At 44.8% G+C, this 23,527-nt stretch overlaps 1 protein-coding gene across 2 annotated transcripts in view; it reads right to left on the bottom strand.

The window, feature by feature from the left end:
* The window catches only part of DSCAM (DS cell adhesion molecule), a 699,778-nt gene that overhangs the window by 150,167 nt on the left and 526,084 nt on the right, over positions 1–23,527 (bottom strand). For both annotated transcript variants that reach the window (XM_053903059.1, XM_053903060.1), the window contains exon 11: positions 21,514–21,687. In XM_053903059.1, the coding sequence (XP_053759034.1) occupies positions 21,514–21,687 (174 nt within the window). The remainder of the gene's footprint in view (positions 1–21,513; positions 21,688–23,527) is intronic.

Below are 23,527 nucleotides of genomic sequence, written 5' to 3'. Positions count from 1 at the left end.
CTGGGACGGCAACCTGCTTCAACTCTTACAGAGATAGACACTCCTGCACCCAGGATGACTCCAGATCTCGCCTATGTACCCATTCACCTGGCTGTTCGTTCATATCCTTTTCAATAAAACAACAATTTTTAGGCATACGGCTTTCACGAGTTCTTTGAGTCATTCCAGAGAACTCTTAAACTGATAGGGTCTTGGGAAACCCCTAATTTGTAGCTGGCCATACAGAAGTAGGTGGCCTGGAGACTCCACTTAATGTCAGAAGTTAGAACAGTTCTGAGGTACCGAGTCCTTTCATTTCTGGGATCAGACACTAACTGTAGGTAGTTAGCGACAGAATTGAATTGAATCGTAGGACACCCCGTTGGTGTCAGGGGATGGCGTTACAATGTAGGCTACAGGCTTTGACAGTCATCAAGTATTAGAGAAATATCCATAGCTAAGATAATAAGGGCTCCTTTGACTCTCACTATCTCCTCCTATAACCCCCAGAATAAAAGACCAGAACCTCTAGCCAGGGGGAGTGTGGAATGTCACAGCTTAAGTCTGACTCCTACTACACGAAGGAGTAAGTAGAAAGCTCTGAGACGTGTCCAAGAAGTCGTTACAGTAGCTTCAACAGAACCCAGTTGAAGACCATCACGATGGGAGAAAATGAAAACTGACTCGTTAGGCCTCTACATCCCCCCATCAAGACCAGACTTTCCAGGATGCTCGTGATTATAATATGTACAGCTGGCAGTATTAATTGTATTTGATTATTGCAATTGTGAGCTTTTCTAATCACTGAGGGCATATATCATATCTACCCCCAAGGAATCTGAGGCACACTGCAACTTAACACAAGGATTAAGGTAACTGGCATGAAACCCAGGCCTCCAGCCCCAGCTCTAGACAACTCTGGAGGACCAGCTCAGCTTCCAAGCCCTCTGCAGCATCAGCCAACGCCCTGCTTGCACCCACAGCCCAGTATCTCCCTCTGCCCCTGCTACCTCCTGGACTCTCTCCTACGTGGGTGCTAATAGGTGCCGATCCCAAGCAGTCCCCAACCGGCTTCCTGCCCCCAAACCCCCACCTTGGAGTCTGTCTCCTCTGGAAGGCAGCCTAGGACACACTGTCTCTGGTTTTTGGCTTTCCGTTTAAAAACCAGCTTCCTCGGAGTCTCCTCGCATATCTCGCGTGTGACATTTGCTACGTGGTGCCAGAGCGTTTAGTGCGTTTCTCTCACGCCCCTATCCTTGTGGTTAACTACACACGTGTTCATCTGGTTTATTCACCATCATACCTGTAGGGCCCTGCACAGAATGCAGCATGGAGTGCATTTTCAACATAGAATTAAGGAATGGACACGTCAATAAAAGATGTTAAATCACATTGAAGAGATAATTCCAATAGATTTAGCTTTCTGGGTCCATATTCCCTTCTATGCCTCCATTCATTCAACCACTGAGCACCTGCTGTCATGTGTTGCAGTGTGCTGGGTTTATGGGTCAGGTAGCAGTGAACTCAGACCGCTTTGCTCCATTACTGCTGTGCGATTTAGGTGCTACTCTGAGCCTCACCATTTTGGTCTAGTGTGGTGTGAGGACAGATCTGTCATTAGCATATGGCTCTTTTCTCCAATGCGCTGGTCAGGGCTGTGAGGGCAGGGACATTCATTGCCCTAATTCACAGCAGGTACAATAGGCAGAATAATAGTGCCCCAGAAAGGTGCACACCCTAGTCTCTGGGGCATGAATATGTTACCCTTCAGGGAAAAAGTGACTTTGCAGGTGTAATTAAGATTGCTAATCAGATGATCTTAAAATAGGAAGAATTCTGAATTATGCGGGTGGTCCCAGCATAGTCACATAGGCCCTGGCCCTTAAAAGTGGAAGAGGATGGGCACCCGGGTGGCTTAACTGGTTGAGTGTCTGACTTCGGCTCAGGTCATGATCTCACGGTTCTTGAGTGCAAGCCCCACATCGGGCTCTCTGCTGTCTGTGCAGAGCTCCCTTTGGATCCTCTGTCCCCCTCTCTCTCTGCCCCTTTCCCACTCGTGTGTGCTCCCTCTCTCCCTCTCTCTCCCCAAAATAAATAAACATTAAGAAAAAGTGGAAGAGGAAAGGATAAGCATCAGTTAATTAGATTCAGCTGTAGAAGAGGCAGGAGAAATGGGGCAGAAGGAGAGTCAGAGAGTTTTGAAGTATAAAAGCACTCAACCTGTACTTGTCGGTTTTGAGATCAAGTGGTTATATGTAAGGAACAAAAAGAGGCTTCTAGGGGCTAAGGTTGACCCCAAGCGACAGCCAGCACAGAAACAAGGACCCCCTGGTCTACAGCCACTTGGAGGGGAAGTCTGCCAAGAGCCCGAATGAGTGGGGAGGCAGTTTCTGCCTTAGAGCCTCCAGAAAGCAATGCAACCTCCACACCTTGACTCTGGCTCTTCGAGAGACAAAGCAGAGAAGCCAGCCAAGCCCGCCAGATTTCTAAACCTGCAAACCCTGAGAGAATAAACGGGTATTTTTTTTTTAAGTTGCTAAGTTTTTGGCAATTTGTCATGGCAGCGAGAGAGAACAAAGACAGTAGGTATCCACTGGATATTTCCGACTTGAGTTTTTAAAACTGGGTATTCCCAAATTAAAAGGCAGTGGCAGACCCTGAGTATTTATAGAGAGAACATTCTCAGTTCCAACTCTTAGTAAACAAGGTGGAATCCCCATGGCACGTTAAAGCGTACGGTTCTGTGGAGGGAGATGTTTATGCTGTGAGCATGGCAAGCCACGTGTGTGGAAATGCCATCCTTCCTGAGCAGCCAACCCTCCTGCTCCCAGGTCTGTATCAGTCAGGGTCCTGCAGAGAAACAGAACCTATGGGACGGACACATGGATAGACAGATTGATGTTAGGAGCAGGCTCACACAACAGTCCAGAATCTGCAGGGCAGGCTGGAGGCCCAGAGGACAGTTGATGTTGTAGCTCAAGTCTGAAGGTAGCCTGGAGGCAGAATCCCTTCTTCCTACAGGGAACTCCGTCTTTTCCTCTAAAGGTTTTCAACTGATTGGGTGAGGCCCACCCACATTATGGAGGGGAATCTGCTCTACTCAAAGACCACTGATTCAAGTGTCAGTCACGTCTACAAAATACCTTCACAGCCACATCTAGACTGGCATTTGACCACACATTGGGGCACCATGGCCCAGCCAAGTTGACATGTAACATTAATCTTCAAAGTCCACCGCTTGTCAATGGCAGCCACCCATATTTCCTTAAACCACACTTCACCTCTGAATAAAAGTGGTAGTAAGGTCATATTTCCACCTAACATGATCCAACTATCCTGTGGAAGACCAAAAACACTAATCCCTCCCTGAAAAGAGGATGCAAAGTCCCTGGAAGATGTTCATTCTTCTCTTTGCTGTCCTGTAAATGAAATACTATGATATAAACTCAATACCTCTTATGTCCTATGATAAAGGCATAAGAGAGAGAAGAAAACAAAGATAATTGTTGTATATGTGTATTTCCCCCCATATATATGTCATATATACACACACACACACACACACACACACACACACACACACACACATAGACGTATGTGTGTATATATATATAACACGTTATATGCACACACACACACAAACACACACAAATGCCACATTCAGTGCCTGGCCCCTGCCTGTCCTGAGGGGACAGAACTGCATGAACAGAAGGGGCTCACTTAGATAATACCAACACGGTAACACAACCTGTGGGGTAATTATTTTGCTCCCAGTTTTTACAGCTGCAGAAATGACTTCCCAGTGGCACATGACAAAGTGACGTTCACGGGAAGTGTCAGCAACTCATCCCAGAGACCACACAGGAAACAACAATTGTCTTAATGGTCACGCACATTCCCATGCCTTTCTCCTGCCTTCAGCACACGGCCAAGGTGACAGAGCTGGCAGTGCGGTGTGTGATAACAGTGACAACAAGCAGGGTATTTTGTCATTACTAACGCAACTTAAGGTCAGAGGAGGCCCCTTTCTACTCATTCTCTTCACAGAGGGATGCGCCCCCCCCCCCCCTTGGTGCCTATTGAAGGCTTTACGTAAAACTGCTTTTCTCTCCTCTCTCCCCTCCAGGACGAATGGCTGCGGACTCAGAATTGTGAGACACTTCCTGCCTCGACTCTGTTTCCACTTGCCGGTAAGGGCCCATTCTGTATCAAATCTATAAACGAGCCACAAAAGGTGGGGCATTTGTGTTGCATCTCTGGGGAAAGATACCGTTCTTTAGTGGTACTCAACAGTATACAAAATGTACAGAAGGAATGAAAACCCAAAAATACACAGTCTGAAACTCCCGCCTCAGGGTCTTTTATGATCTGGCCTCAGCTCTCCTCCTCCTTCCATCCTGCACACTTCCTGCTGCAAGTAGGGGTGAGAATCCATGACTTAAGGCTCAGAGTAGGTTATTCTCAAAGGAAATGAACCCATGAAGTTGTTTCCATGCTACATGTCCAGTAAGAAATGGGTTCCAAAGTGATGCCAAGGCACCTGGTGCCCCATGAGGTGCCATTGGAAGGAGGGTCTTAAGGACTGAGAACAAACTGAGGGTTGATGGGGGGTGGGGCAGAGGGGAAAGTGGGTGATAGGCATGGAGGAGGGCATTTGTTGGGATGAGCACTGGGTTTTGTATGGAAACCAGTTTGACAATAAATTATATTTTTTTAAAAAAAGGAAGGAATGAGCAGGAGTTATGTGTATTTATCCAGAGAGACAACTAGGCTATGCTATTAACTGAAAAAGCCAAATCAAACCAACAAACATTGTGTGCTTTCATTTTTCCTAAGTGCGTTTATTTATTTAGAGACAAAGAGAGAGAAAGTGCATGCACATGGGGGAGGGAGGGAAAGAGGGAGAGAGAGAATCCCAAGCAGACTCCATGCTGTCAGTGCAGAACCCAACGCGGGGCTCGATCTCAAGAACTGTAAGATAATGACCTGAGCTGAGATCAAGAGTCAGACGCTTAATGGACTGAACCACCCAGGCGCCCCATGCTTTCATTTTTTTAAAGGAGAAGGTGACACATACAGATGTACCCACTAGGAGAAGAAACAAAAGAGGTTGTGCTGCTCACCCAGACTGCAACACCACCTCCCTGCTGCCCCGTAAAGACTTTGTCCCCTCTTCTTGAACTCTGTTCTTTCTTTTTTTTTTTTAATTATCCTTTTTTAAAAAATGTTTATTTATTTTATTATTCATTTTCCCAGAGAGAGACAGAAGGAGAACATGAGCAGGGGAGGGGCAGAGAGACAGGGAGAGAGAATCCTCAACAGACTCTGTGCTGTCAGTGCAGAGCTGGATACGGGCTCAAACTTGTGAACTGTGAGATCATGACCTGCTCTGAAATCAAGAGTCAGATGCTTAACCCACTGAGCCACATAGGTGCCCTGAATTCTGTTATTTCTACCAGCAGCACCACTGAGGGGACACATCAAGTTTTCTCCTGCCTCAGGGCATTTGCACTGGCTGTGCCTTCTTCCTGGAACTGACACAACTTCTTCCCTACTCAGTTAAGACTCTGCTCTGAGCAAATACAGAAGCTAAGTAATGAGGCAGGGAACAAGATGAGTACTGAGTATGGACCAGATCCCACAGGACCTCCCAGCATTGAGAAACCGGTCACATCAGCAGGAAGTGGTGCCTCTGGGCCCCAAGTTATGGGTTCTCCCCATTTCCTTAGAGAGAAGATTAAAATCAGAATCAGATGAATACCATTCATCTTAAAGTTCTCTTTACAGAGAACAAGTATATTGAGACAGCCATTCTCCACCAATGCTTCTCCCATGCTTATAAAATCATGTACAGTCCTTTGATGCATAATATAAAACATTGACCATTACAGTCACACTCTGGGGCCCAGAATGTGCTAAAACTCAAGTGACCTCTTCCAATGAAGAGGTTCTTTTCGGCCTATGTGTATATGGGCTGTACTCCTCCACGATGGGCCTTAAAGTCAACGGCTAAATGCACACATGTGGATACCTAGCTTGAGGTGCTAGAATCAAGTGGCTGAGGGCATGGGGATTTAAATGCATAGGTGGGGAAACAGTATATTCAAAGGCCCACTGTCAACTCGTCTCTGTTGCTGCTGCAGCCATAGCTGGAACTGCAGAAAGCAGATGCTAGTCACTGCCCTGGTGGCCATGGGCATCCTGCCATGACCTACCATTGCATTACGAACGTTCATCAGCAACTCCTCTCTGGGGATGTTGTCTTTGGATGGACCCTAACATGAGTAGTTCAGATTGTCCCTGCAGAAGGTCAAACCTGGTGTCCCCAAGAGAAAAGGGAGCATCCTCTACATACAATAAATTATCAGAGGGGAATCTCCAAGCCTCACCTTTCTGTAAGCTTATTTCCATGCACCTGTTCAAGAGGCCCATGGAAGACTGGATGACTCCTGAGCTTGTACAGCTGAGCTTGCAAAAAAGAAACTGGTCCGTGGCCCTTGAGGACATTTATCTGTGGCTGCTTTTCTTTAGTCGTGCCTAAACAAAACTGTCCATTGTCTTCTGCATCCTTTTCAAGATGAATTACATTAAAACCAATGAGGTGACAGCAGTGATTAAGAGAAAGGAGGAAGAGGAAAGTAGCCCCTGATGTCCAGGAGCTGGCTGGGAACTCCCAGGTGGGCCTTGGTATTCTCTCCTTGACAGTTTCACAAAATACCGACATCAGACCAGACCACTCTGGCTGAGATGGATCGAGACTAAACAAGCCCTCTCCATCATGTCTGAACACAGACAACAGCATGACTGTTGTCCAAATAAACCACTACATGGCTAAATATCCACCATCTTGACTAATGAGTGGCTGCCACACGTTTACTAAGCATTGGCCTGGCTCTGTCCTTCCTCCCTTAGGATTCATTAAGACACCGGATCATAGAATTGCCCCCACTCCCAACAGTATCCAATGTAGAGCCAAGCATTGCTTCCTTGACCCTTTGCCCAAATCACCTAACATAGGCCCAAGTATATAACACATCCTTTCCGACACCTTCTTATGGAGACAGCCTCCCACCAGCACCCCGTGGTGTCCGTTCTCCTTCGAGTCAACCATAAACCCAACACGTTACACTACCCAGTGTGGCTGGTAGGCTCTGGCTGAAGGGCATTGGCAGAAAGGAGGCGGGAGTGCAGAAGTGTGGGAATCCAGCTCAGATGCTTGCCTGACACCCTGACACCCTGGCACGCAACTCAGCAAATGGTTGTTAAATTAATGAAAGACCTAAGCAACGGCTGTCAAAACTGATCTACGTGCACTCACCGTCTCACCCTGAAACTGTTAATGCTGCAGAAACATTCACACATGCAGTCCCATAATAATACAAAATTATTACGAATGTGGGCTTTGTAAAAATAAAAGGGGAAGGCAAAATATGTATTTAAAATAGCATATGGACTTCAGATTTCTGTGGGAAAAAACAATGAAATATGTCTGCGTCTCAAATGGGAAAAAATGTGCATCTCTAGTGAGAGGCTTACAACTAACTGCAGAGCCTGGAAGGAAGTGTCATGTTTCTGCTTGTGAGGAATCCATACTGTATGGTTGCGGGTTCTCCACCCCAATCTGTTCTATAAATCAAAGTTTAATCTCCACCCACCCCCAATAATTGCTTCTGGAAGAGACCAAAGTTTATTTGGAAGGATAAACACGAGAGCAGAACAAAGATAATTCCAAGTAACGGTGGAGGGAAGGGCTGGCAGTGGAGGGGTCAGAGAGAGGCCACACTTATGCCATCACACCTTTATCATATTACAAAGATTCGATTATTTAAGCACACAACGTGGGTGTGGGCCTTAAAAGTTCCATGTATCCATGAGCATGTAGGCTATAAGCTCAACAGCTTGCACCAATTAAGAGGCTATCTCACACTTTTGTAGACACTCTACTGCCAGAATATTCTATCAGTTAATGCCCACAGCTCTAGGCAGTGTACACAATTATCTCCATTATAGATAAGGAAGATGGGGCTTGGAAAGGTTGGGGAACTTGCCCAAGTCTACATAAGTAAGAAGTTAGTGGAACTAAGGGGCACTTGGGTGGCTCAGTGGGTTAAGCATCAGCTCTTGATTTTAGCTCAGGTCATGATCTCATAGTTCGTGAGTTTGATCCTGGTGTTGGGCTCTGCACTGACAGCATGGAGTCTGCTTGAGATTCTCTCTCTCTCCCTCTTTCTGCACCCCCACTCTCTCTCTTTCTCAAAATAAATAAATAAACTTAAACAAAAGTAGTAGAAATGCGATTTGAAACCAGATTGTCTGATTTCAAAACCCAGACTCTTAACAACTATTACACAGGCTCATTAGAAGTTGCTAGGTATTTTGGGATTTTTTAAAAACTGATACCTTGGGGCGCCTGGGTGGCTTGGTCGGTTAAGCGTCCGACTTCGGCTCAGGTCATGATCTCACAGTCCGTGAGTTGGAGCCCCGCGTTGGGCTCTGTGCTGACAGCTCAGAGCCTGGATCCTACTTCAGATTCTGTGTCTCCCTCTCTCTCTGACCCTCCCCCATTCATGCTCTGTCTCTCTCTGTCTCAAAAATAAATAAACATTAAAAAATTTTTTTTAATAAAAAAATAAAAAATAAACACTGATACATTTATTGAGGTATAATTCACATACCATGAAGTTCGCGTTTGTTTTAATGTTTATTTATTTCTGAATGAGAGAGACAGAGAGACAGAGAGAGTGAGTGAGCAGGGGAGGGGCAGAGAAAGAGGGAAAGACAAAATCCTAAGCAGGCTTCATGCTATCAGCTATCAGCACAGAGCCTGATGCGGAGCTTGATCTCAGAACTGTGAGATCATGATCTAAGCCAAAATAAAGAGTCAATGCTTAACTGACTGAGCTACCCAGGTGCCCTGAAATTCATTTTTTAAAGTGTATAGCTTGTACAGTTCAGTGATTTTTAGTATATATACAGGGTTCTGCAAAATTCACCACTAATTCTAGAACATTCTAGAACATTTTTATCACCCCCAAAGGAAACCTTCTACCCATTTTCACTCCCTCGCCTTTGCTCCACATTCCCAGCCCTTGGTAACCACTAATCTACTTTCTGTCTTTGTGGATTTGCCTGTTCTGGATATTTCATATAAAAGGGACCACATGATACATGGTAATTTATTTGTGTCTGGCTCCTTTAACTTAGCAGAATGTCTTCAAGGTACATCCATGTTGTAGAATGTATTCCTACTTCGTTTGTGTAGCTGAATGGTACTCTGTTACAGGACATACTGCATTTGGAGTATCCATTTGCCAGTTGACGGACATTTGGATTGTTTCCACATTTTAGCTATCATGAATAGTTGCATTCATGTACAAGTTTCTGTGTATACATATGTCTTCATTTATCTTGGGTATATGACTAGGAGCGGAATTACTGGGTCATATGTAACTCCATGTTTAAATTTTAGAGGAACTGCTAAACCATTGTGCAAAGTGGCTGCATCATTTCACCGTCTCACCAACAATACATGATGTTTCAATTTCTCCATGTCCTTGACGATGGACTTTGCTTTTTTTCTTTTAAGCCAACCTAATGGGTATGAAGTGATATGTGATTGGGGTTTTAATTTGCATTTCCCTAACTGAACTATGATATCGAACACCTTTTTATGTACTTATTGGCCACTTGTATACTGTCTTTAGATAAATGTCTTTTCAAATCCTTTATCTATTTTTTAATTGGTTTAGCTGTGTTTTTATTGTTGAGTTATAAGTGTTCTAGGTACAAGTACCCTATCAGATATAGGATTTACACATATTCCCCCCCATTCTTCAACTGTCTTTTCATTTTCTTGATGCATGCAATGTTTTAATTTCTATGAAGTCCAACTTATGCATTTTTCCTTATGTCATGTATGCTGTTGGCTGGGAAGTTTGACTTGAGACGCCATTTTCTTAAATATCTTTCCCTAAAATGAAATTTCTATTTCAAAAAGTAAGGACAGGACAAGATGTTCAGCAAATAACGTTAGGACAACTGACTAACCATTCGCAGAAAATATATTCACTCTTACAATTTACATCACAATGTCTTTCTTAAGTAGTACAAAGTTAATGGCAAGTGTAGAAATCTGTATGTTTATAGAAATTAAAGAAATTTATATATTATATATTTAATATAGACTATTAATATCCCTTGGGTTGATAATAACTTTTTAATCAGGGTAAAAAATGGGGGGAAAAACATTGGAAAGTTGTTATATTTAGCTACAAAAAAAATTTAAACTATATATCAAAACACTATAAAATAAAATTAAATGTTTCAGACTTGCAGTACTGGCAGAGTTCGGATAGACTAACCTTTCCTCCTATAACTATAACATCTAGATTTTGTATTCTGGGTATGTATGTATATATGCATGTATTTGTATATATGTGTGTGTGTATAGACAGAGAGGGAGGGAGGGAGGGAGAGAGACAGAGAGAGGTATTCAGGCACTGAAAGCAAGCAGAAACTGAATTAGCTGAGCTAAAATAGTATCTTCCCTTAAAGGATAAACCTCAGTGGGTGAGATCTGTGAATTTACTGGACACTTCTCTAGATTGGAGTATGAATTAGCTGTAGAGGCCAATTACTCCATCTATCAGAGGGCACACTTAAGGTCTGGAGGAGCAGTGAGAACATTAGGGGGACACCCTAGAGAGAAGGGAGTCACAGAGAGTGTAAGTCCCACCATTTTCACATGAGCCCAAATCGTGGATGACTACTGAAGAGTGCAGAAGCTCACAGTGGGCTCAGGGGAAAAGCATCAACTAGAGGCTGATCAAGGTTTCAGCTGCTGCCCACTGCAAGGGAGAGAGAGACCTTGGAGTTCAACTCCAGCTAGCTGAAAGCCAGCTAGGACAAAAGTCAGTCTTCGGAGGAACATAACAGAATCCAGAGTCTCTTCAATGTATCACTTATCAAGTACATGATTTTTAAAAACTTCCAGACATGGAAAATCACAGGTAAAATGTGTTCTCTATGAAACAGAAGCCATCAATAGAAACTGACCATAAAAGCACTCAGATGTTGCAAATAGCAAACAAGGATTGGAGCAGCTGTTGTAAATATGGCTGATGCTGTAACTTAATGCATGTGCATAATGAGTAGACAGATTGTAAATTGAGCAAAAAAATAGAGAATATAAAAAAGGAACCAAATAAAATCCTTGAACTGAAGAGTACACTAACTAAAATGAAAACTTCAGTGCATGAGCTTAATGCACACTGGAGACAGCTGGAGAAAGTGTCAGTAATGATAAAAATAGATTTAAAAATAGGCAGTTTGATGACAGAGGGAAAAGACTGAAGAAAAATGTGTCAGAAGTATCAGAAACCTTAGTCCTGGGGCCGTATCCAATGGACTAGCATACGTGTCCTAGAATGAGACCTAAGAGAGAATAAAACGACGACAACAAAATCATGTGAAGAACTAATGGTTGAAAACTTCTCAGGTTTAAAGATCTTACCAGCTCCTCCATCCAAACCAACATAAGTACAAAGGAGACGACATATAGGTACATTACGGTCAAACTCTGAAATCCCAAGAGAAAGAAAATCTTAAAAGCGGCCAGAGAAAAATGACCCATCAAGCATGGGGGTGGTAACCCTGACCTGACTCTAATTCTTGGAGAACCAAAACACTACCCTGGTCCCCCAGTCAGGGGCTTCTATAGGTCAGGGGGCAATACATTCTGGCATAGGTCTGGTTTCCAGTGGACCCAATGAATCTTCAAACCTATCCTGTGGTTATTTTCCCCGTTCCAGAATGTGTCACTTGGTAACTGGCAGAATGCCCACATGGTTCTCAAACTGCTGAGTGAGGGCTATTATGATAGGAAAGGCCAAGTGGACGCCGGGAGAACTGCCTCTTCTTATCAGCATAGCAAACCAGAAATTAAAGCCCCATTGCTAGAAGGATTGCAGAGATTAGTGCACTAGGAAAATGGGTGGTGGTGGAGCTGAAGGAGTTGGCCACTGGTGACGGTCCCATCAAGGAGCTCTGGGCTCCACCAGCTCAGCATGGGGGCCGGAGGGATCTCTTTGGGTTTCTAAAAGGTGGCCTTTCTAACCACAGGCCATGGGAAGCAGAATCCCTGAGACCCAGAGACAGACGCAAACCCCCAGTCTCCTGGGACTGTCACAAGACTGCCACCTGCTCTTCTGGCTGGCTCTCCTGCCTCTCTGCGCTCCTCCCATAAGTCAGATGTAATATAGAATTTTGAGTGTGGGTGTCAGAATGAGAGTATTATTGTCATGATACTTTTCCTCCGCTCAAAATCCTCCAATGGTGTCTCATCATCATTGAAATAAAGTTCAAAGTTTGACTGTGGATCCAGCCCCTGCCCAGGTCTCTTGGCCCCGCCATGTACCTTGTACTCCAAGCACATGGTCTCCTTGCTGCTCTGCAAACATAACCAATTTCTACCTCGAGCCTTTGCACTTGCTACTCCATCATCTGGAATGTTCTCTCCAAGCACACACACAACCCATTTCCTTCATTCTGTTCTCTGCCAGGCTTTATGCTAAACACCGATGCACATGTCATTCTCCCCATGGAGATGTAAACTAGTTCTGTCTTGTTCATCTGATGTGCAGTGTCTAGAACAGTCCTGGAGGCTAGCAGGAGCCCAGTCAATACTGCCAACCAGACGAGTGGGCAGAAAGGACAAGGGACAGCCAGAGGACCGAAGGGGGCAGCTAGGCAGCGATCCCATGGCCCAGGGCCAGATGGGAATAAAGGCATCTCAGTGGGTGCCGGCGTGGAGGGTGACAGCTGAGGACTCAGAAGACTGATGCCAACACCCACAGAAGGCCGTGGGGGAAGAAGGATCTTAATCAACCAAGAAACCCCTAAAGAGCTGAGATTACCCCAAAGAGGCAACACATAACTTCTCAGCTGCTGGGTAGAAGGGAGTCTCTAAACAGGAGGAGGAAGAGGAAGCAACTAAATAAAAGAGAAAAATACACTCACCTCGCCTCAGAAGAGTACCATCCTGAGAAACATTTTTAAAAATCCTGTTTGTTTTTCTCAGTCTCCCTCCACCAGGTACTGGCCTCCCTGCTCCGGGGACACCAGATGTTCCCCAGACCTGCATGCTGTCCTTGACCCTCCAATGCCATTCTTCCCTCAGACCTGTTCTACCCCGACCCAAAGCATCAGGCTTTATGAGTCCCTATAATAGTTCCTCAACTCAAATAAAACTCCCCAGTCCCTCAGAGGTGTTTATTTCAGCCCGACTGCTGAGGAGAGCAGCATGGCTGAATCAAGTCCCAGGAATTTCTGAGGATGCTGTCTCCTTACCTATTGTGCTGGGATGTCTCCAGTTGCAAACAAGAAGGCCTTGACCCACATTGGTTTAGACAGAAAGGCAACCGAGTAATTAGTCTTCTACAACTATGAGTTCAGAGGATTCAAGATGCAGTACAGTAGGGGTAAAACTCCACTTTTCCTCTTTTCTTAATGCTACCTTCTTCTAGATATTGGTTGTATCCTGGGAACAATACCAAAATGGCTGCCACAGATCAAGGTGTCACCTCCAGGCGGGGCCAAGAATCAAAAGAGATGAGCATCTCTGGCACAGTTGCCTATTAAGAATAAGGAAATCTTTTCCAGAAGGTCTCTTCTTACATTTTGTTGGCCCAAACTGGGTCTCATGCCCATCTTTAAACCAATTATGTCCAAAGGGAATAGGCTGCTCGTGGTTTCTTCAGACTAGAGTTCGTATCCATGGGTTTAGACAGATTAGGATTTACCTGCTGGAGCAGGTGATGTAGTTATAGTGTGCTTCTCTCAAACACAAGACTCTACAGAAGATCTCTGTTATCACTGTGTGCATTCGTGTTCCAGGCCTGCCACAACAAAGCACCACCAACTGGGTGGCCTAAAACAACAGAAATGTATTCTATCACAGCTCGGGAGGCCCCAAGTCTGAAATCAAAGTGTTGGTAGGATTGTTCTCCCTCTGAAGACTCTAGGGAAATATCCTTCTTTTTCTCTTCCAGCTTCCCTTTGCTGGTGGCAGCATTATCCTGTCTCTGTCTCTGTCTTCACATGACCCTGTGCCCTCATGACTAGTTCCAAAATTTCCCTTTTTATAAGGACATCAGTCATATTAGATTAAAGGCCACCTTACTCTAATAAAATCTCATTTTAACTAATTTCATCTGCAAGGACGCCATTTCCAAATAAGGTCACATTCTAAGATACTAGGGGTCAGGACTTCAATATATGAATTTTGGGGGCACACAATTCAACACTTAACACTGAGAGACGAGGCTGAAATTGGAGCTGGCAACAAATTACAGTGATTTAGTCTTCCCATTTTACAAATTCCTTATTAACCCCAAAGAATTTTCAGCTGGTAGAATTCCAGGCTCATTTAAGAAGTGAAATGCGAATGTTTATGTGGAGTACAAGACGCTCTCCCTGGAAGGAGCCGCCATCCACCATTGGCAATTACAGCCGTGGAGCGTCGTCTACTGGCTGACAAGTGGCCCCCCTTTTCCATTCTTACTTTCCCCTGCCCCTTCCCATCCTCTGCTCCTGCACCCAGGCATTCCCATGAAAAGTGTAGATATTTTTGACAGCTGGACCAGAAAAGGGAAGGGTGAGGGATAGGAGTGTGTGCATACATGTAGAATACATCGGAGTGGGGGCTGACAGGCTCTAAAGTCATGAAAATGTGTCACCTGGATGTTTTGGAGTCAGGGACACCTCATACTCTATAACAGACACTAATGTGGCTTGTTTGGGGGGAGTCATAAGCTGTAATTCAGGAATGATGATGATAATTATAATAACAGCCCTAACATCAACCACAACAGTAGCCGCCATTGCTCTGCAACAACCACGTCAGGAATTTTTACTGAGTGCTTCAGTGATGGGTCATGCCAGCCTTATAGGGATCCCACGAGAGATGTATTTTCTGTGACTCTAATCTACGGAGGCTTGGAGAGAGGGAGCCCAGGCTGTGTGAGCTTCGAGCCTGACCGGCAACCACAGAGTTACATCGCTTTGAATCATTTACATCACACGTGGCGTAAGGCCGCGGTAAGAGTGTGGACATGAAGCAAAGGTAGTGAAATAGAAAATCCTAGTTTTCAACAGAACCCAGGCTGCTGCCTGACTCAGGGCTGCTTACTCGTCCTTAGCCCCTTCTACCCTCTCATTGTGTGCCTGACTCAGGGCTGCTTACTCGTCCTTAGCCCCTTCTACCCTCTCATTGTGTGCCTGGCTGCTTCCAGTCCAATGTTCCAAGAGACACTGCAAGGAAAATACACAAGGCCATCCAGGGTGTGATTTTTCCAGAACAGTGGTTCTTGATCTTCTTGCATCATGCATCCCTTTGAGGGAATCACGAAGGCCACAGTGTTTCCCCTCAGCAAAAAAACACACGTTTGCACCTGATATCAAGGGGTCCCAGAACCTCATGGGATCTGCCTACAGGGGCCCATGAGTCAAAGTGTGATTTAGAAGCTCCTGAGTTAAGGGGCACCTGGGTGACTCAGTCGGTTGAGCGTCTGACTTTAGCTCAGGTCATGATCTCGTGGTTTGTGAGTTCGAGCCCCACATCGGGCTCTGTGCTAACAAACAGCTCGGAGCCTGGAGCCTGCTTACAATTCTGTGTCTCACTCTCTCTCCCCCTCCCCTGCTCATGCTCTGCCTCTCTCTGTCTCTCAAAAGTGAATAAATGTTGAAAAAAAAATTTAGAAGCTCCCGAATTAAAATATCAGGGAAAACAGCATTGGACCCACTCAGCTATCTTGGCAGGTTAGGAAACAAAAAAATTATAATTTAGTAATTCTATATATTCAAAACTGTCCTCTCTTGCTCTGTTAAGAACAAAGCAGCCTGAAAACAAACCTTGTTTTGCTTTTAGAGAAAAGGGTGTCCTGTCAAAGTGACTGGGAAGGGCCTGGAAAACATTTTATAGGAATTATTAAGGCCATCACAGCCTCACAGAGGGCCAGCTGGGGGCCCTGCTCCTTCTTTTAGGAGTCTCACAGAGCCATCGCAAAGACTAGAGGGGATTTTTATTTAGCTAACGATGTGTAGGGTAAAGATCTGTGGGGACACAGTGTGAGGGTAGGAAGTCACAGAAGTTGAATGGATTCTCGGAGATGGCGGTAGATTCTTGAACGCCACCCCCAACATATCCTCCCCAGCAAAGGCAGGACTTGAGTGGCCTGAGATCCTATCACATCACCAAGGTCTATCCAGAAATATCATGGCCAACGTCCAGGAGACTGACCAAAGCTGACAGTGAGTGTACATGAGCTGCAAGGCCTATGTGCCCGAATCCTGGAGGAAAAAGAGATGTGTGCATGATACCCAGGGACCTGCCTGGGCTGAGCCCGAGGGAGGCTTGGGGACCAAGGCCCCACCACATCCTGCGGGTTGGCTCTGAGAGGCAGTGGCATCACTGGATCCGGAGAGCAACCACCTCTCCGGGCAGCACCCTGCTCCTGTTTGGTAAGGGACGTTCTTTCATCCTGCATGCAGTGACAAAACAGGAGCTGTTTGCGCATCGGGGCCTCAGATCCACACAGAGATCAGTTCCAGGGAGCATGCGGGCCCAGAGGCAGAAAGTGGGGAGGGGAGGACGTAATTCTGGCACCTGGGAGAAACATTCGGGACAACGACTCATCCCCTTGAGAGATCCAGCGGTCTGGGGCAGCTCTTTTCTTACTACAACCAACCAGATCTCCCAGCTCGCACAAGGTCTGGGGATGGAGACGCTCTGCAGCGCCCCCGTGGGCCTGGGGTGAGGGTGCAGCGTTGTCACCAGAGGCCAAACAGAAAGTTTAGAAAGTAGAGTCTGATGGAAAGGACAGCCCGGTCCCTCTGTCTTTTCTGCCGAAGTCCTCAACAACATTTGATGTTTCGGGTCCCTATTCCAGGCACGCGTTTTGGTAAAAGCTAAGCTATGATTGGGATAATAATGAATAATGTGGTTCCAGAAACAGCAAGACCAACAAACCTGAAGGATTTGAAGGGTTATTTTTCTATCCCACTGGTCGCTGTCCCTGACGGTTCATCCAAGCTTGGTTGCCTCATCTCTGCTCACAGCCTCCATGTGTCTGATGTCAAAAACGCATGTGTGTGTGTGTGTGTGTGTGTGTGTGTGTGTGTGTGTGTGTGTGTGTGTGGTGGGGTGGGGGTGGGGGTTCACCATCAAATTGCTCTGCTAGTGCAGTAGTGGTTTTTGAAAGCACCCGAGTGAAAGAACTTCCCAGACAAGAGGCTCGCTCAGCCAGTGCAAGGTTCTCGCGTCCCCAGTGAGCCCCTGGCAACCGGCGCTGTTGGGAGAGTTCAGGTCCTTCAAATGTGTATAAAACCAGCACCAGCCGTCCTGGGAATCCAGACTATTGTCCAAGAAGCCGCCTTAATTTCCTGACATTGCTTGATCGGGCAGAAAGTTCTGTCCTATTACATTTAGAAATATTTGCAGCCCACTTTTTAAAAATATGAATTATAAAAATGAGAGAGTACGTAAAATTTTTATTTAAAGCCGTGAAATTTCCTTTCTACCCAAACAATTTTTTTTTCAGTTTGAAATCCCCAAACATTTTATTGATGATTCATAAACAGCTGGAGTCAGGAATAAGAGTTTCCAAAGGCACCACCCCCATGGGTCACCATCACAGGGACAGTGAAAGCACCCCCTGCCTGGATCTCAGAAGTCATGTTTCCTCTTCCTCTTCCTACCCTACAACCTTTTAATTTTCCTGTTCAGAATGATTTTCTGGAAGAATTCCAGTGTGCAGCACCATCAGCATCTACGATTTCTTTGTCTCTAACCAACAGGATCACCTGCTATGTGTATGTGCCAGATCCGTACATAGAGTGCTTTCTGATTTACAGTGTATCTTCACATACATTATCCCATTTAATTTTCATACCCCCCCCTCCCCATGAAAGGTGTGATTCTTCTTATTTTACAGGGTCAGAGAACTAAAGCAATTTGAGATCACTAATGAGAAGTGGAGAACCAGAAAGACCAGATTGTTTGGGCTGCAACCTCGGGGCAGGGGGGCTCTTCACCCTACCCTGGGCTCCCTGTTAATTACATGACACTTCAGCCCTCCACGTCCACGGCACACAGGCTTTGAGGACTTTCCTAATTTTGACCCAGAATGTAGGATTCCTTGTTTTTCCCCAAGACGGTCTTCATTTAGGGGACAGAACTGATTGAAGGTTGTCAAAATAGCGGTTACCACATCAAAGGAAACTTGTTACCACTTTTATGGAATCAATTCCAACAATACAGAGAAATTCTTTAGTGTGTGAAATATTGGAACCAACTGTTTGGGGGAGAAGGGGAGGACGCTTTGTTCCTTTTTTTTGGTGATACCATGCAATGGTTTTCCCAGGGATTGGCCAGTAGTGCCCCTGTTATGCTCTCATTCCTCTCCTGGCTGCAGTTTGAATAGGTAGCTTTAGTTCATTTGGGATGATTTTTCTGTGTTTGTATGGAATGCAGTGTGTGTGTGTGTGTGTGTGTGTGTGTGTGTGTACATGGGTGTGGGTGCATGCCATTTTTAGGGCCATGTTAAGAGATTAAAATAAAAGAGAATGGGATGATGGTTCTTTCTCTTCTTGCCTCTACCTGGAAGGCATCTGGGTTTGCCGTGCACACACTGTAACTGCACATGTGCATGTGGGTGTGTGTCTACAGCTTAGTGCTCCCCTTCTGTCCTCTACAGAAGTAACAATAAAACATGTTACTGTTCATAGGGGCATAAAGTCAGCCAGGGTGTGCTCTGTGCTCAACTTCCTATTTTCTTTCCTTTTTTTTTAACGTTTATTTTTTTATCTTTAAGAGAAAGAGAGCGAGCAGGGGGAGTGCAGAGAGAGGGGGGACAGAGGTTCCTAAGCGGGCTCTGTGCTGACAGCAGAGAGCCTGACACGGGGCTCGAACTCACAAACCGTGACATCATGACCTGAGCCAAAGTCTGATGCTCAACTGACTGAGCCACCCAGGCGCCCCCTTCCTCCCTATTTTCATGGTAAAATAGATAACACCAAGCAGCAGATTTGCATTGCTGTGTGCTGCCTCCACGAGTCCGTTTTAATCCACTAAGCAGTCTGGTCACACAAATACACACAGAAAAAGCGAAGTTATCCCTGTTTGTTGTTACTGTTTCTTTTTTTTAATGGTATCATTTGAGTAATACCTCTATTTGTTGTATATCTCCTGTCTTTGTGTTTCTATAGCTTTCTTAAATTATTCTTTTTACTTTCCAGAATTCAAATAGTATGATTTTAAAAGGTTAAATATACCAGACACTTGAAACTGAACACATTTATAAACCCACCAAGGGTTAAAAACTGGTAGAATTAACTGTTACCTAAAAGCATCTGTCTGCTAATAGTTTGTATGGTTTGACAGAATCTAAACTTGGCCACCTCTAAGAACCATCTCTGTTTGACATTTGCTCACCTTTATTAAACGTTTCCCTGTCTAACCCCCTCCATGTACAGGGTACAACACGCGGACAGAGTTACCTCCTGCCTCGGGAGTTTTAATTTCTTCTCTCTGCTCTCTGTTCCCTCTTCCTCAAGCGCCCCTATCCACCCTCAAGGATTGGACCTGTTGATACCCACTGCATCGTCTAAGACTGAACTTAAACCCATGTGTTGTCACTGTGCAGTCGCTGGTCCTACACACAAATGTAAATCACGCCCTCGTCTGCGCGCCTTTGTGTTTGGAACTCTTTTCCAGTGTATTCCACTGGATGGCAGTTGTATACACCCATTCCCCATCAACCCACAAGAAAGAAAGGTCGCTAAGGGCAGAAAGACATCTCCGTGGTCCTCTCCCATGCCCCACACTAAGAGCATCAAAGGTGTGTAGAGAGGAAATCTGGGGAAAACCAGCTTTTGTATTTTTAAATTCCACCCACTTAAAAGACTTTTTCTCCATAAAATGCTCCTTAGTCCCCGCAAAATGAAAGTTATATCCTCCTCTGAAAGGTACAACTATGGCACATATTATATTACTCTCCATCTTGCATTAATATTAGTAAGCTCTATATACTTCCTTGTTATCTCCTCTTCCCAAACATAAGTCCGTGGATGAAGTATTCACATCCTTCACAGGGCCCTGTATCTATTATAGCATAGATATAGACTTGCGGAATTTTTATAATTTTAAAATATTTCAAAGTGGCAAAATATAACCAAATTTAGAATCAAACATATTCATATTCTATTAAATATAATCAAATTAAAAAATATATTTCTTTTATTGGGGAAAGATGGATCAATATTGGCCAACACTGGTCTTCAGCTCTTGGGTTTCCTTCAAATATCATCAATTTATAGTTTTTTAAGTTAGCCTTTCAACTTTGGATTTATATGAAACGACAATTTGTCTTCAGATTCTTGCAAATCAGTTCCTCCAGAGTATAAAATTTAGAATCAAATTTACGTATTGGATATCTACAAAACACGTTTTAAAGCAACCCTATTTCAAACTGTAATTTTTTCATGATATAAAAGTACAGCAAATAAATAGCTTGATATTTTCAGCGTTACGTTGGAAATAACGGACTAGAATAAATTCTGAGTGAAATAGGGCGGATACTAGCATTTGTGCAGTCAGCTTAAATCTCTCTCTCTCACACACACATATACATAAGACCCACTGAGATTCACTTTTAAATTCAATCCCTCTAATGAGCGATACAGTAGAGGTCTTTTCCAGCCTACCGAGAACACAATTAAAATAAAAAAGAGAAAGGCCGATCAAAGCCTTATCTGGAAGAGATCACAATTTATCTAACAGAAAATCGCACAAATGGACAAAGACATAAGTAATTCGCTGTAAACTAGGCGCCCAACCATTTGCTAAAAAGCAGCAACTTTACAAAAGTTGGCCCGTTTTACGTCCTTCCTTTGGTGGTTTACTTACCAAAGTAGAAAAATAATCTCATTATAAGTTGCCCTCTCCTATAAAATGGGTCAGCAACATGGACCCTAGGCAGGGTGTTACATGTTCCTGTCTTGTAGTTGTGTGTCTTTGGTAATGAGGTTTCCGGCTGCTTGATTTCATAAGGATCTCTAAAAGGAAACCTAGGGACAAGCCAGCTTGTAAATCATAAAATGCGTGGAAACAGACTGTCTGAAAAGAGCACACACAAGACCATACGCTGGGCTTTTCCGCAGTAAAATCAACAGAATAGAAATGTGGGCACTAAAGGCAGAGGCCCACTCACCTGCTAGGTCTGCACGGCCAAGGGAACCCAAGGCACACGAGCATGTGGCCCCAGACACCGGGCACACGGTCAGCCTATTGCAACCGGCTGGATTTCTGCCCTCCTCTTCGGTCGTGTCCCAGGCGAGCAAAACCTCAAACCTCAGCTGCAGCCAACCACCATTTTGTTTTTTGTTTTGTTTTGTTTTAAACAGAGGTGTGCGGAGACAATGGCAACTTTAAGCACAGAAAGACCTATTTAGGTAAAACAAAGCATTCTTCTTCCTTACTTTTCACCGTGAGGTACATGGACTTGCTGACGTCTGCACCCACATCGTTGCTGACCTTGCACAGGTAGTAGCCGCTGTCTTCCTCCACGACGTGCTTGATCAATAAGGACCCGTTGCTCAGAACCTGAATTCGGCCATTCAGGGCGATTGGTTGGAACTGGGGAACCCCAGCACCTGGAGGAGAACAAGAAGGAGGAAGGATGATGCCGACAGAAACACACAAGGGGAGACAGTGAGTTCAAGTTCACGCAGCTTAGCACAGAGAAGTGAGGGGTATTTACCATCTAGAGGGCAGTCGTGGGATACGCGGAATTGTTTCCCCCCAACGTGTAAATTCTTGTTTGGAGAGAAGCACATTTATTTAAAATGACACTGCTTCAGACTCTGAGAGAGAGAGTAAGAGACTGTTACAGGTCGTTTCTACACAAAAAGCCAAATTTGATGAGTGTTAAGTAGCTGATAAATTATTCAAAGACATCACAGTGGAACAGCAGAGGAGTAGACGCCTCTCCTGAGACTAAATAGAAGCCTTGTGTTCCCAGGGAATTACTATGAATGTAAACAAGGAAAGTTCCAGGGACAGGGCATTTGAAGACTTTGCTTGCGGTGAGTGTACAAAGAGAATACAAGTATCGCAGGTTTCTCTTCTAAGCACAGTCACGCTGCAGTCTAGACACACGTGCATGTTAGTATCACTTAATGTCGTCTAAATAAATAAGTCAGATGGTGCCAGTAAGACAGCACAGAATTAAAACACCGCTCTCCTCAGAGTACGGCGTTCAAGGAGAAAATGCCACCGATGACACGTGCCGTGGACAGAGGTGTGATATGACTCATATGGAAGATCCTTACGAAACTGTTCTGAAAAAAAATATCTTTAAGAAATAATAAAAAGCAGGACCAAGGGTGGTCTAGGGAGATTTCCGGGAAGACGGCAGTTTGGATTAGCCTGCTATGTTGCTTATCCCTGTGCAGGGGGCCCTGGGTGAGACTGGGAGAGTGTGATCTAAGCCTTGATAAGCTGGTAGAGCTTCCCTACTGTGTGACCTGAGTCTGAGGATTTGGGGACAGGACCCAGTGGTAAAGACCAATTCCATCTTCCTGGAGAAAGCCCACAGCGTGAGCCCCATGCTGGTCTCCATGGCCCCAGATCCTTCGTGGGAGCTGAACATGCACACTGTTGCACCGTCACCATACCCCACCTGCAGGAAACTTCAGGCTTTGCATCTGGGGACACGAGAAGGGAGACACTTTCTCATGCTATCTCCATGCCAAACGGATCACTTACCAATTGGTACTCCTTAGCTCACAGTGGCAGAGACCGTGGCTGTGCCCTCCCTTCCCTCATGTCTAGATCAGGTAACCCAGCCCCACCAAAGAGACCAGGGAAATTCATAATGTACCGAGGGGACATTTCACACCGAACAAGAAGGACAAGCAGAATCTCCACAACCGGTGGCTGCTACCAACACAGAACTGCCACAGAGGACATATGAAGACTTCAATTAAAAGAACAGATTTCCATTTCTGCTGACAATGGAGAGAGACACGAAGGAATGTCGTCTCCATTCTAACAACAAAAAAGAGAGGCTGTTCATCTACAAAATCATACTGTTCTCTGAGTCACTTAGAAAGTCGAAGTCACAGACAACTAAGTGAAATTAGTTACAAAAAGTTAAAAGCCCCACAAGGAGATAAATAATCCCATCTCTGGCAGAGGTTGGGGGGACCAGGACCTCGGCATAAAAGCAGATAACAAGGACTGGAAGTAAGTATAACCTCCCGCAATCTCTACTTTTCTTTCCTTTTATGCACCAGGGCCATACTCAGTAAAATATTACGAGACACACAAAAAAGCAAGAAAAAAGGACCAGAAAAAAAAATATCGACATCACTATGGTAGGGGAGCTCTTCCACAGGGACTTTACAATAATTATGATTAATATCCATAAACGGGGGGGGGGGGCGGGTTCAGAAGCAATATTAAAACCATTAAACTATAAGAAAGACAAAA

The sequence above is a fragment of the Panthera pardus genome, unplaced genomic scaffold (genome assembly GCF_024362965.1).
Source record: "Panthera pardus isolate Hobbes unplaced genomic scaffold, ASM2436296v1 HiC_scaffold_16, whole genome shotgun sequence".
Taxonomy (NCBI): domain Eukaryota; kingdom Metazoa; phylum Chordata; class Mammalia; order Carnivora; family Felidae; genus Panthera; species Panthera pardus.
Note: the sequence above shows the minus strand (reverse complement) of the source record. Positions and strands in the feature narration are given on the sequence as shown.